The 15,101-nt window shown below is 36.9% G+C and overlaps 1 protein-coding gene across 1 annotated transcript in view; it reads right to left on the bottom strand.

Moving 5' to 3' along the window:
• Nucleotides 1-15,101, bottom strand: part of TASP1 (taspase 1) — a 302,109-nt gene that overhangs the window by 270,478 nt on the left and 16,530 nt on the right. Inside the window, exons 3-4 of the mRNA XM_003788007.3 lie at nucleotides 12,485-12,552; nucleotides 9,689-9,757 (exon numbers count right to left, since the gene is read on the bottom strand). Coding sequence (XP_003788055.1) covers nucleotides 9,689-9,757; nucleotides 12,485-12,552 — 137 coding nt within the window. The remainder of the gene's footprint in view (nucleotides 1-9,688; nucleotides 9,758-12,484; nucleotides 12,553-15,101) is intronic.

Raw genomic sequence — 15,101 nt, 5'->3', positions numbered from 1 at the left:
CCACCTTAGGTGTATGTTGCTGGTGCCTTAGCCACTTGAGCCACAGGCGCCAAGTTGATCCTCTACTTTAATAACCAATTTGCAAGTAGTTGCTAGTTAAACTTTAAAATAATTCCAAGGAAGTTATATCCACTGATAAAAACATATTGTGTCCAAACATGTAGAAAATATGAAGCTCCCACATAACAGAGAGAGATTTACTATTACAAATATTCTTAAGTTAATGCTTACATATGAAACTATTATAACAGATATCTGCAAATTCATTTGCAGATCACTGTAAATAAAAACCAGAAAACCTACTTTCATCCATGTGTTTAAAAAAAATGAGATTACTTCTACTCTTAGAGTTATTCTCAAAAACAGTCACATAAGAACATTTTCGTGCAAATATTGGCCAATTACCAACAATTAAGACACAGTATGTTTTACTCAAACACATACTATTAATAATGTTGGGGTTTTAGCCAATTAATATTATTTATAAAGAGTAGAAAATTCAAAAATTAATAGACTTCAACCAATAAGTTTCAGCAGAGTTAGCCTGAAAACATTATTAATCCCAAATGAAGTACCTTTCATTTATTAATACAAAACCACAGGACATACTTAGAAGTCAAAAGCTCAATTATCTAAAAAGTGTTCTTAAGGAAACAAAAAACTTTCCATTTTCATTCTGTAACTGCTCCCTAATGACAAAGTAGTCTTTTTTTGGCATTCTCTCTTTTCTCTCTACCTCAGGCCATATTTACAGATGCACTGGCTGCTTTACAGACATGCTAAAAGTTCTTGCTGTGGTTGATCAAAGTTGGAATGCCTGAGGAGATTACTCAACTTAGACAGCCTGGAATTATATCTAGCCAAATAGTTACAGTGCTGTATTTTTTAACATGTGTTAAAGTAATATTTTAGGTATCCTGGATGTAAGTTAAAGAGAACAAACGTTTGCATCACACTCTGTGAACACTTGAGTCAAATATACTATGTTGAATACCAAGTTTTAGTATCTGTGACAGTTCATTTTTTTAACTGTTCAATTACACAAAAGATAACATTATTTAAAAAAAAAAAAAAGAAAAACCTCACACAATAGCATACTGGGAACTAAGCTTTTTCATCATCTTCTTGAAGCACCTAAGACTTTCTGGAAATGTCAGAAAAAAAATAGACAAATGTTGATATTCATTCATCAGAGCATTTGTTGATCTGGCATAACATAGTCTGTCAAAATGGAACTGTGCCTTTCTTTAATTTATTATTTTAAATATTTTAATAAAAAATCACTACACACAGGTACTCACTTCCTTTGTATTATTAATCTGCCTGATTTACCAATAAACATATACTTAAGCAGAAAAATGACATCACAACAGTTTATTTTCATTTTTTTTTAAATTAAAAGCCACAGAACTGCAGTACAAAGAGTTACTTGTCAAATATAACACAAATCTCTAAAATAAAATATTGGCTTCAACAGACTTGCACATCTGAAATAGTTTTAAACTTTGTTTTATTTGGATTCTCTATAATATCCAGGAAGAGGCTAGCACACAGTACCTAAAATTGTCCTTTCCACATGAGCTACAATAGAAAAGACAAACGTAGCTGTTTCTCTGGTATTGCCAAATTCAGCAGCCACTTATACTTCTCTTCAACCTAAATAATTATACCTTTTAAGCATGTTGACAAAATATGGAAACATCATTCAAAAGAACCCAACAGACCACGGAATTATAACTTAAACCATCCTTCTATCAAATGACATGCTCAGAATTGGGGGGGTGGGCGGTTATTACTAACTTTTAAGTCCTCTACAAACTATGCTTCTTTTTATTTAAAAGATTTCCAACCCACCAGAAAATTTTAACATGTGTACATATTCCAGGAGAGGGAAACATAAACATTGTAAGTTTACCACTCTGAATGTGCTATGGTGTGGATGTCCCCTGCTACAGTATAAGCATGTCAGGAACTGGCAGGAAATGTACCATGCAAGAGGCCAGACCTTGAGTGGGGATGACCGCCAGTAAAAACTCTCTGGCAATGAAAATGGCCAAAGCACTTCTGTCAACTTGAGATGTCTAGAATTCATTTTAAGCTGTTTTCTACAGTGAGATACAATCCTTCCCCATTTTTTTCCAGATTCAAAGGCCTAACTTTGAAAGATGCAAAAAAATAAATAAATTGAAACAGTCTTTTAACCTGAATATTGTCTTATTAGTATGAGATTTTCCTGAAAACAGAAAAACCATCTTAGCCCAGCTCCTTCATTACCAATAAAATTAATACACCCAATAATATAGATCCAAACACATTCAAATATATACAAAAACAGAATTATTATAAAATCACAACACTATAAATCCTAGGGCCAATGAATCTCATTAAATTCCTTTTCTGTAATAACTCTGTTATAAGCCTAGAAGACATTTTACATTCAAAAGTCTAAATTGCATCCACAGAGTCAAAACACAGGATTACCACTAACTCTACCATATTACCATATGTAGCTTTAAGTAGCTCAAAACTGAATTCCAAAATTTAGTACATTCTTGATAGTAACTCCTAAAAAGAAAAAGGGCTTACACATAGAACTACACTCTCCTCAGGAACTGCTGAGTCTGACCTTGAACCATTATCTCCTACCAGATTCAGCCAAGATGAATATGTCTGATGAGGTCCATGCAGCTCATTGAGAAATGGCCAGAAAAGACTAAAATAATTCTTCATATTTCCATCAATACAAAGTGAAACATGACAAGCTCTTTATGTAAGTGTTTTAAGTTGGTCAAAGCTAATACAGAGTCCTAATGTAATGTAAAACTAACCTAAAATGTAATACTTGATTCTTTTTTTTTTTTAATTATTAAAAAAAAAGGAAAAAAATCACAGCTACTTTGTGACAGAGAGCATATTTTACTTCTAGGGTCCTAGAAAAAGAATAGATGTACCTCATGTGTGAACACAAACAGTAAGTTACAAGTTGCCCCTTAGTACTAAAGGCAGGAACCAGCATAAGTACTCAAAAAAGTGTTTTAAAAAGAGTGTAACTTACTTTTACTGTCCCAGGCTAACTGGGCTCTGTCTGGTGCTTCTTTGTCTGCACACGGCCACCCACAGCCTGTCTTCTAATTAAATCAATGCTCTAGCAGCAGAACAAGCAAACAAGTTGCCTCCCATCTGCGTACAGCTCTTCAAGGCACATTTCCCTTGTTCAGAAGGTAGAAATTCTTGGGAGAGGTGATTTTCTCTGCCTCTTCACAAGAAGAACATGGATACTTGTCTGGATGCAACTCCATGAAGTGTAACTGTGTGTATACACCTCAAAAAATAAAACAAAAAATGCAGAGAAATATGAAGACTCCAGAAACAGCTGGAATACACAGAAATACTGAAGCACCACTGGAAATACTGCTAAACAGACAGGCAGACTAGGTCTTTGAAATAATCAATGATACCAAGTTGAGGGGAGTGGGGAAGAAGAGCATCCAAAGTCAAAACTCAAATTTCATACAATGAAAATACTGTAAGTACTACAAAGGAAAAAGGGTAATCTTCTGTGTTACACACATAAAAACACACCTTCCCATTATAGCAAATAAAAGATATCATCAATGGAAGAGAAAAATGAGACTTTTAAGGGGTAGCATGACTAAACTTAGACTCACCAGCCACATTATAGTTAATGAGCACTTAAGCATATGTGAGCTAAATGCATCAAGCTGTCTTTCCAATGTGGTCAGCCCTGTAAGGGAAGGGAAAGGAGGGGAGGGGAGGGAAGGGGAAGTGAGGAAGGAACAAGGACCACTTTGTTCATGAAAAAATTTCCGCAAAACAAAAATCTGGAGAAGAATGAAGATGCTCATTTATTTAAATAATTTTTAACCTCCCAAATAAAACACAAATGACCTTAAAGCAGATGCCCCTCCTTTTATCCATTAAAAACCAAATGACAGAAGTAGGATAGGGAACAGAGTGTGGTTAAGCATCTGATAACAGAGAAATCCCACAAACATACTTGCTATAAGTTTGATGAGACAAAGGGGAACTACATTGGTCCTTCCCAACATGCCAGGAACAAGCCACACCATCTCCATGACCACTAAGCATTTCCAGGATTGGCAGGCTTAAGGTGTTTCCTCTATCCCTCAAAGCACACAGACAATTCCAGCCAGAAATATAAAGCTCAAGGAAGGGAATATTGCCTAATTCTGCAGCTCAGAGGTCTGGGCTAGGGTCCACCTACAACATACTTTCAACATTCTGGACATCCATGCTTTAAAAACAATGCACGCGGAGCTATCTCTGGGTATAAGAGGATGTAGAAATACAGACAAATGCATAACTATTTTATATAATAATATAAATACATAATAATGCAAATACCTACTTTCTTTCTTTTATACCCCAAAGTATCAGCCATCTGGATAAGAGGTTATTCCTTAAAGGAACTTCCCAGAGTTTATAAGCTAGCAATATATGGATTATACAGAGATCCAAAGACAATGGATTGTTTTTAACAGAATAATATAAACACTTGTCCCCAATATAACCTGCTCTATAAACACTAAAGCATTTGTACAATAAATCTGTTTCAACTATAAATTAGTATCTCCTCTGACCACAGGGAGCCTTAAAGGATGAATCAAGTGAACAAAAGAACTGCATAGTCCACATGGGATAACATGAGTACAACAAAGCATTTTTAACAAAGAATTCTGTGTAATTTACCTTTCACTATATGAAATTCAACAGTGTATGTACTCATATACACATATACCTACCAAAATAAATAGTTTTAGAAATGGAAGAAATGAATTGACCAAAATTTCTCAAAGGTTATAAGAAGACCTTCAAAAGCTCTACTAAATTCATTAGTTTTTTCACACAAGACTACAAATAACCTCCCAAAATTTTGTCATTCATATGTCATCTATCATTTCCCTTAGACCTTTTTAAATGAGGTCTTAGTACTATTTTAGAAAAACACCAACATGGGGCAGCACCTGTGGCTCAGTGGGTAGGGCACCAGCCCCATATACCAAGGGTGGCAGGTTCGAACCCAGCCCCAGCCAAACTGCAACAAAAAAAATAGCCGGGCGTTGTGGTGGATGCCTGCAGTCCCAGCTACTCGGAAGGCTGAAGCAGGAGAATCGCCTAAGCCCAGGAGTTGGAGGTTGCTATGAGCTGTGATGCCACAACACTCTACCGAGGGAGAGAAAAGTAAGTAAGTACTTTTCTTACATAAAGTACTTTCTTACATAAAGTACTTACATAAAGTAAGAAAAAACATTTTTTTAAATACAAAAATAAAGAAAAACACCAACATGCAAAGAGAGCTTCAGTAAGTATTTTATGAATACTTCATTTTTGACCAGAATCCATGAAATGTTTTCTACTTTAGGACCAATGCTAAAAAAATGGTGGCATCATGACTCACCCAGATCTATATCCAATTTCCTCAAAGCATAAATTCACATCAGAAGCTATACTATGTGAAATGTACAAAATTAAATCGACTGTTACTACCTAAACAAAAACTACTTCAAAAAAAGCCAAGAAAGCAACTATCTTCCAAACATATAGTCCCAGACACAAAGACCAGATTATTTCACATTATCAACCCACTCTATCGTGAGTAAAACCAGAGTTGTACTACCCAATGAATAGAATAACGGTAATTTCAAAAAAACTCTATGAAACAATGGGGCCTAGGTAATTTAACAATAAATCATTAAAATAGGATCTATAAACTGACCTTTCCATTTCTTTCCCCACATTTTGAAGATAAACAAAATGCTCTTTGGAGTCATATCGTTTTCATTTCCACATTGCAGAGCACCTCTCAAACAGGAGCGGCCACCTTCCCTCCCAAAACCCTAAAGGGAGAAGCTGGTCAGTTTCACAGGCAGGAACTTTTGCACCCAACCCCCTTTATTTAAATGAAGAAAACACCCCCTCTGGTGTCCAGAAGTGGTAGTTTTAGGACAACTCCATTTGTCTATAGTTTTGGACAAGAAAAATGAAACCACACAAGACCATTGGTTTCTAAGAAAAACTCAAAAATGATATGTCTAGGTGGCGCATAAGTACTTTTAGAGTACGTGTAATAGACAGATGAAAACTTCCTTTTCTTCACATTGACTCTTTGTCCTCTACTACACTGAGGTATTTTTTAAATACAAAACCAGATACCCTCTCCCCCAGCCAATAAAGACTTAAACCATTTCAGTCATTTCAATCCACAGTTAGTATTCCAGGAATTCACACTAATTTTAGCATCTGCCTAAGTAATAATGGAGAAGTTTAAAAACATAGTTTTCTTAATCAGGAAGTATACCTAAAAGTCAAAAGGGAAAGGTATGATGACTATGCATATCTATTCAATAATTAGGACAAGATTTAACCCAAATGAATGGATTAACCAAAATTATAGATAAGTGGTTAATCAAACATAACAGTATAAATCAGGCTCTCAGTAATTTTTCGTAGCACTTTTAAGTAGACTGAAAAAACTCAATATTATTATTTATACTTTTCTAAGTACACAAAATATTAAAATCCAATTTTCTCCTACCTTCCATCAACCCAAGCTATTAAAAACTATTAGTTCTTCATCTGAAAATCTATTCTGTTTTAAGGTGATGAATCATAATTATGCAAAGTGACAGAAACTGCAGGGGGCAGTATAAGCATAAATTCTGCATAACTCCCAAGATTAAGAAAAATTCTTCCAGTTAGGAAAGCCTTAGCATTTAAATTACTAACATATATTTCAATCAAAGATTCAATATAAAAATAAATTTTTAAAGATAATTCAAATTCTTCCCCAAATTTAAAAATTAAAGGTTAGGGGTATAGGATGTACTAAAGTCCCTTGGCGCATTATCCTATGCTACTATTAGTCCAATCAAAAATAATAGGCCAGGCAGTGGGTCAGCCCCATAGCAGCAGCACTTTGGGAGGCCATGGCAGGAGAAGCCCTTGAAACCATAAGTTAGAAACCAGCCCAAGCAACACAGCAAGACTCTCATCACTACAAAAAATTAAAGTTAGCCTGGTGCAGTGGTGCACATCTATAGTCCCAGCTTGATCCCTGAAGTTCGAGGCTGCAGTGAACTATGATAATACTACTCCATGCACAACGGAGAAAAACTGTCTCTAAAAAAATGAAATAAAAAATATTAACAATGTAAATATTTTTAATTCATATCCATACTCTCAAAAAACACAGGTTATCATTCAAAACTATAACTCTCACTTATTCATGAGTTATTTCAAAATGTTATTTTCAGTCATTTTTAAATATAAGTAAGTACATCCTTTCAAAGTAGGATTCATCACTGGGAAAATGGAATGGAATATTCAACACAATCTAAGTATGACATAAGAAAATTAAAGTTATTCTAAGATGAAAAGAAAAATTTTTACTCAACTTTGTACTCATAGTTGCCATTATACATCTAGTCTATTCTCCAGCTATTCATTATTTTTCTGGCCCAGACCCACATTGACTCCACACACCAGTAATCTCAGGACATCACCTTCTGTATAAAGGAGAGTAATTGCCAACCAATAATTGAATTAAGATGAAGCCCTCTTTGTGTGTGTTTTGAGTAAAGGTAAGATTTGGTGGTAAATATCCCAGTCTTCTTTCTTTTATCACTTTTCTCCTCTTACGCACATCATACAATTAACCTTTCTTTGTCACTATAACACTTGTCACTAATAGTTACAATATTCACCATATATATATATATATATAACTTCCAAAGCACCTTATTAATAGTAATAATCACTAACAATTATGGGGTTCTTCTTAATATGTACCACACACTGTTTTAAGCAATTATCATTATTTACTTAGTTAATCCTCGCAACTCTATGAAATAGGAATTGTTAGCCTTATATCATAAATGGTGAGCTGAGTCAGGCTGTGACATACACAGAGACACTTGGCTAACAACTGGTAGAGCTATTATAAGATCTGTCAGTCACAGTCCAGGAATATCATATAGTCCCATGTCAGACGCCTCAGGGACCAACTATTAGAACTGGTTGTCTACCACGTATGTTCACCTTCCTTGACTAGTTAGGCGCAATCTGAAAGCATTACCAACAGAGATTAAAATCTACAAAGCATGATCAAAACTTCAGTTCCAGGCCAGGCAGGATGGATCACACCTGTAATCCTAGCACTCTGGGAGGCTGAGGCAGGTAGATCTCCTGAGCTCAAGAGTTTGAGAACAGCCTGAGCAAAAGCAAGACCCTATCTGTACTGAAAACAGGAAAACTAGCCAGGCATTGTGGTGGGCACCTGAGTCCCAGCTACTTGGGAGGCTGAGACAAGAGTTTGAGGTTGCTGTGAGCTATGACAGCATGGCACTCTACTCAAGGCAACAGAATAAGACTCAGACTCAAGGAAAAAAAGCTCAATTCCACAATTAAGCACAAAAATATATCGAAAACATGGCTAGAACTTTAGTAAACTCTGAGGCAATTTTCACAGGGAAACGTATGACATTCCTGGTTAAACTTTTAAGAAGCCCATTCATTGTATCATGAGAGCCTAAACACAAGGGACATCCAATCAACTTACAAATATCAACTTCAACTATTACTTTCTTCCTCAAACTCAGCACTGTTTTATCTTCATTTTTTTTGGTTACACACAGAGCCTCACTTTATCACCCTTGGTAGAGTGCTGTGGCGTCACAGCTCACAGCAACCTCCAACTCCTGGGATTAGGCAATTCTCTTGCCTCTGCCTCCCTAGTTCCTGGGACTACAGGTGCCCGCCACAATGCCCGGCTATTCTTTTTTGCTGTTTGGCTGGAGCTGGGTTTGAACCCTCCACCTTCAGTATATGTGGCCGGCACTCTACCCAGTAGGCCACAGGCACCACCCTATCTTCATGTTTCACTTGATTCTTCAAGTAGTATTTTCAACCAGAAAAATATTACTTCACAATAATCCTCTCAACTGGCTGACACAAATCTACCTTCTCAAAATTTGAGTAGCAAGTATATCTTTTGAAGGCCTCAATATCTCCTGTACAAACTCCTCAAGAATCCAGATAAAGAGAACTGAGAGATCTTTACTCTGGAGTACAAAAAAATTATAGCAAACTTGAGAATCTCCCCAGTGTACTCTTCAATGACCACAGGACAAACTTAACATCACACTGGAACAAAGCACACATCACGCTACACAGCTACAAGGTACACATCTAACTGTGGTGTTTGTGAGGAGACTTCTCCTTCTGCTTTAGACACTTCTAAAAAGATGGGCTTCTTTTTGTTTTTTAAAGAGAAAATACATTACTTTTGGGAGTTAACTTCAATAATTTTCCTGAAAATTGTGGTTCAGGTTAATCTTCAGGGGAAAAATAGAGTATTACTGAAAATATTTGACTACTTAAAAATATTGAAGAAATTTAAATATTCAGTCTTAACTTTTGTATTCATGAATCTCACAAAAACCATGAAAGGAAGGAATTTAACTAACTAGTATATTACTCAGAAAAATCTCCAATAAAAACAACCTAACAGTATCACCGGCTTCTTTGTAACTTTGTTACTAGTGTTGGGAAACATGAGTAGTATAATTTATGGATGATTAACTCAAAAGTTCCATGTCATTTAAAAACATTAATTTTAAATGAAACATAAACAGAAAAAAAGAAATACCTCAAGTTCCACCAGTGCTGCAGTCACTGCATCTGTCGCAAGAGCACCAGCCTGTAGCTTCTCAATTGCCTATGAAACCAAAGGGATAGATTATTCACTTTAAAACCACAACTTCTCAAATATACCCAGTTTCCAAAGCCTTAAAAAGGCATAGGAGGCTTGGCACCTGTGGCTCAAGTGGCTAAGGCGCCAGCCACATACACCTAAGGCGGCGGGTTCAAATCCAGCCCGGGCCGCCAAACAACAATGACGGCTGCAACCAAAAAAAATAGCCAGGCATTGTGGCCGGCGCCTATGGTCCCAGCTGTTTGGGAGGCTGAGGCAGGAGACTCGCTTGAGCCCAGGAGTTGGAGGTTGCTGTGAACTGTGGTGCCATGCCATGGCACTCTGACCAGGGGGATAGCTTGAGGCTCGGTCTCAAAAAAAAAAAGGCATAGGAGACATTTATGCTAATAAACATTACTAGCTCCATTCCATACTTCACTTCAAGACACAAACTACTTAGATTTAAAACAAATGTTTATATGCAGGCTAATTTTTGATAAGCTCACTTAGTATTATTCAAATTAAGACAACGGATAAAATCTAGCCATCAAATATAAAGTGCAAGAAATTTACTAAACTTTATTGATCACAGGGCAATTCAAAATAGCAACAGATATTATATGAATATAACTTGATTCAAATATCCTGACAATTTATATTTTGTACAGATAATTGAATCTCAACTTAAGCTAATAGTTTCTCCTCCCACTATAACTACACTCTACATCCATACCTTAAAAAGCCAACAGCTCTCAACCACAGAGCATGTTAGAATCCTCAGATGGAAGCATATATTTGATAAAGGCATTTTTTTTTTTTAAACAGAATCTATGTTGCCCTCGGTAGAGTGCCATAGTGTTACAGCTCACAGCTACCCCAAAGGGTTTAAGCGATTTTCTTGCCTCAGCCTCCCAAGTAGCTGGGACTACAGGCGCCCACTGCAACACCTGGCTTTTTTTTTTTTTTGTAGTTGTCATTATTGTTTGGCAGGCCCAGCTGGGTTCGAACCGGCCAGCTCTAGTGTATGTGGCTGGTGCCCTAGCCGCTGAGCTACAGGCACTGAGCAGACAAAGGCATTTTTGATATAATAATGTATTTTATATAAGAATAAAGTATTTTCTTTCATAATATTAACTACAGAGAGTTCATTTTGCCTTCTTGGGAATAAATTGAGAGGAGAGAGAGAAAGGAAACTGGTTTCTATATAAACTATAATTTAATCAACAAAGAGAAAGCTCAAAAATTAACTCCCTTGTTAAACTTTTTTTTTTTTTTTTAAAGACAGTCTCACTTTGTCACCCTTGGTAGAGTGCCATGGCATCACAGCTCACAGCAACCTCCAGCTATTGGGCTTGGGTGATTCTCTTGCCTCAGCCTCCTGAGTAACTGGGACTACAGGCGCCTGCCACAATGCCTGGCTATTTTTTTTGTTGCAGTTTGGCCGGGGCCAGGTTTGAAGCCATCACCCTCAGTATATGGGGCCAGTGCCCTACTCACTGAGCCATAGGCCCCTTGTTAAACTTTTAAGAAGCTCATTCATTATATCATATAAATTGAGGAGGCTAATTATACAATCCAAATGTATTATATTTGCGTTTTTTTTTTCTTGAGACAGAGTTTCAAGCTATTGCCCTGGGTAGAGTGCCATGGTATTATAGCTCACAACAACCTCCAACTTTTGGGCTCAAACAATCCTCTTGCCTCAGTTTTTCTACTTTTAATAGAGATGGGCATCTCGCTTTTTGCTCAGGCTGGTCTCAAACCTGTGAGCTCAAACTATCCACCCACCTCGGCCTCCTATAGTACTAGGATTACAGGTAAGAGCCACCGCGCCCAGCACAAATGTATTAGATTTCTTAAGAGTAAAACTTAATTCTTTTCAAACAATGAAAACATTGCAAAAAAATAAAAAATAAAGACCTTTTAGTTCTATCATTATGAATTTTAAAAAACAATGAAATCCCTATAACAAGGGATTCTTATTTATTTATGGTATTTCATTCATAAGAAAAAGCTAGGATCTCTGATAAAGTATAATCTTTCTTTTAAAAGATATGTAAATGTAAAAAGAGCTGAGAGAGACCCATATTTATTTGATATACAATGCCCAATTAACATTCTACTTGCATTAGAAGTAATGGAAGTTTTGCCCACAAGTGTATATAGTCAGGATCAAAATAAAAACAAACAATATTTCTTCTGAGTTCATTCCTGCCCCCCCCATTAAATATTCAACAATTAGCAAAACCTCAAAAACCAATGGCAAACAAAGCACAACTGACTATAAGGGCAATACCAAACTGGGGATGACAATGAATTTGCCATGATACAAAAACAGAAGAAAAAGTACAGGATAATCTAAGAATAGCAGCCATTTTAATTTTTTATTTTTGTTCTTCCCTTCATGGAAAGACACATTGGCTGTCTTTTCTACTACCCTTGTAGGGTAGCTGTTTTCTCTACCCCTTCTGTAGAGTTCAATGCCTTTGCAAAGATTAAAAGAGATATGATTATGCACCCACAGTTCCAAAAATACAGACTTTCATCTAGGCAAACAGGGGAAAGAGTTAAGCATCATGTGGAGAATTAACAACCCAAAACAAAACAAGACCCTAGAAAAATGAGCAAAGTAATTCTGTGACCGAAACCAAAGACTGTCATATAAAGAAAATCTTACAATTTTAAATTTCAAGGTAAAGCTGCCTTATGTTCAAAACTGAAATTCTTAGATCATAAACATTTTATTCATACCTTCTGACAGGCTCGTTTGCATACATGTTTATATTCCTTGGCTTTAGATTCAGAATGATAACCTGCACCTACAGTAGAAAAATAAAAAAACAATTGTTATTATGTCAGAGAACTTCTAAGCTGCTTTCTCTACCACCTTTTTAATACCATGCCTTATCTCCTTTTCTGAAAGCTCTTTTCCTACCAAAGACCCTAGAAATAGCTCATGTCCCTAAAGAGGCTTCACTAAGGCGACCTCTCATCCTCCTTTCCAGAACCTCTCTCCAAAGTCAGGAGTTCTTTTGGTCTGGAGTTAATAACCCAAGAGGTGTCAGGGACAGAGTTCCTTCGGTCTCTCTCCGTTGACATTCTGAAAGTCCCAGTCATTTGGGAAATTACTGTTCAAAATCCAAAAATATTAAAAATAATTTCAGAAAGCCAGGTAACTTCTGAACACCACTTGAAGTTGAGGGATCTTACAACCCACCACTTCTACCCCACACTTCACATCCTCTGATTTCCTGAAACGTAGCTCAGCACATCTCTGAAACCTCAATGATAGCATATTTTTGACTGTAAGAATTCATAGTGATCGCTCACTTTTAATCAAATACCTAGGGATTTCTCAAAAGAATGATTCTGCATAAGAAGATTCATACTTGCTTAGTTAGGGACTTGAGAATAATCTAAACAGGAAGGAAACACAGACAAGGAAACACAAAACTCTTGATAATTAGTCCTCTAATCAAAGTCCTTTAACAGAAGTACTTAAATACCTAGTCTAACCTCTTATAAAGCTCCATAGGGGTCCAATGTGGAAGGTTAAGAACTACATCTTAAAAAAAAGAAAAAAAAAAGAACTACATCTTAAGGTCTCAGACTTCTGTGGGTCTGACATACTTCTAATCCACCTTTCCTCAAAGCTGAGAAAAGACTGGTTCACAAAACTATGGTAGTCGGCTCGGTGCCTGCAGCTCAAGCAGCTAAGGCGCCAGCCACATACACCAGAGCTGGCAGGTTGGAATCCAGCCCAGGCCTGCCAAACAATGACAACTACAACCAAAAAATAGCCAGCCGTTGTGGCAGGCGCCTGTAGTCCCAGCTACTTGGGAGACTGAGACAAGAGAATGGCTTAAGCCCAGGAGTTGGAGGTTGCTATGAGCTGTGATGCCACAGCACTCTATCCAGGGTGACAGCTTGAGGCTCTGTCTCAAGAAATAAACAAACAAACAAAAAAAAACTAGGGTATGAGGACCCAGGATAGCAGAGAAGATGTCTACACAAACAGAATGAGAAATGGGATTAGGATTTGGGTATATTATAGATTCTTTTGCCTTGAGGAAATGTGGGGTAGAATCCTAATCCTGTTTCTCAAGAGAACTCTGAATGTACATAAAGCCTGTGCCAATATTTCTCCTTATTGTTCTCTAAGAATAAGTGATCCCTGGGCAGCACCTGTGGCTCAAAGGGCAGGGCACCAGCCCCACATACCGAGGGTGGCAGGTTCAAACCTGGTCCCGGCCAAACTGCAACAAAAAATAGCTGGGCGTTGTGGCAGGCGCCTGTGGTCCCAGCTACTTGGGAGGCTGAGGCAGGAGAATTGCCTAAGATCAGGAGTTGGAGGTTGCTGTGAGCTGTGTGACACCTCGGTACTCTACCCAGGGCGATAAAGTGAGACTCTGTCTCTATAAAAAAAAAAAAAGAATAAGTGATCCCTGGTCCACTGTCTTAGATCTCAGAGACCCATCTTTCAACAGTGTTTCCTGAAGTATGAGAAACTACTACCAAAAAGATGACTTTAGTATATGGATGAGAGCATTAAATAGCATTAACACATAAATCCTTCTGAGAGAATAGGGGAAAAGTCTCCACATGGCCCCAGCATATCTTTAATAGTTAATTACTTGCTAATTTCCCTGCTTAACAACAGAAAGGCAGCCTCAAAACCAAAACACATAATAAGATCTAGTTAAAATTTAATTACAACATTTCATGTGCAACCTGCTTAAAATTATTTTCTCTTTATGGCAAGTGATATTGATATTCAAGTAAATATAAGCATCATTTTTCCAATTTTAAAAGAAAAGAGTGTTTAGTTATTTTAATATTAGGTTAAATAGCACAGGCAGTACAGAGACCTGGAAAATCAAGAATCTACTATTCAAGGCCGGGCATAGTAGCTCACACTTATAATCCTAGCATTCTGGGAGGCCAAGGCAGGTGGACTGTCTGAGCTCACGGGTTTGAGACCAACCTGAGCAAGAGTGAGACCCTGTCTCTAAAAATACCCAGGCATTGTGGTAGACACCTGTATTCCCAGCTACTTGAGAGGCTGAGACAAGAGTATCACTTGAGCCCGAGAGTTGGAGATTGCTGTGAGCTGTGACGCCACAGCACTCTACCAAGGGCAACAAAGTGAGACTATTCAAATGATTAAAGTTGGGCAAATCCACTCTAATGCTAAAAAAAAAAAAAAAAAAAAGTCACATACTATACTTTAAAAAAAAATAGTACATTGTAGTTTACTGTTTTCACAAGACAGTTCTTTGATCAATAGGAGCTATTTTATTTATTTATTTATTTATTTATTTTTGTTTATAGGTTCATTCATGATACACAATTTCAAATTTTATATGGG

Source organism: Otolemur garnettii, unplaced genomic scaffold (genome assembly GCF_000181295.1).
Source record: "Otolemur garnettii isolate 467f Iridium unplaced genomic scaffold, OtoGar3 scaffold00025, whole genome shotgun sequence".
NCBI classification, from domain to species: domain Eukaryota; kingdom Metazoa; phylum Chordata; class Mammalia; order Primates; family Galagidae; genus Otolemur; species Otolemur garnettii.
This window is presented reverse-complemented; position numbering and strand designations above follow the sequence as displayed.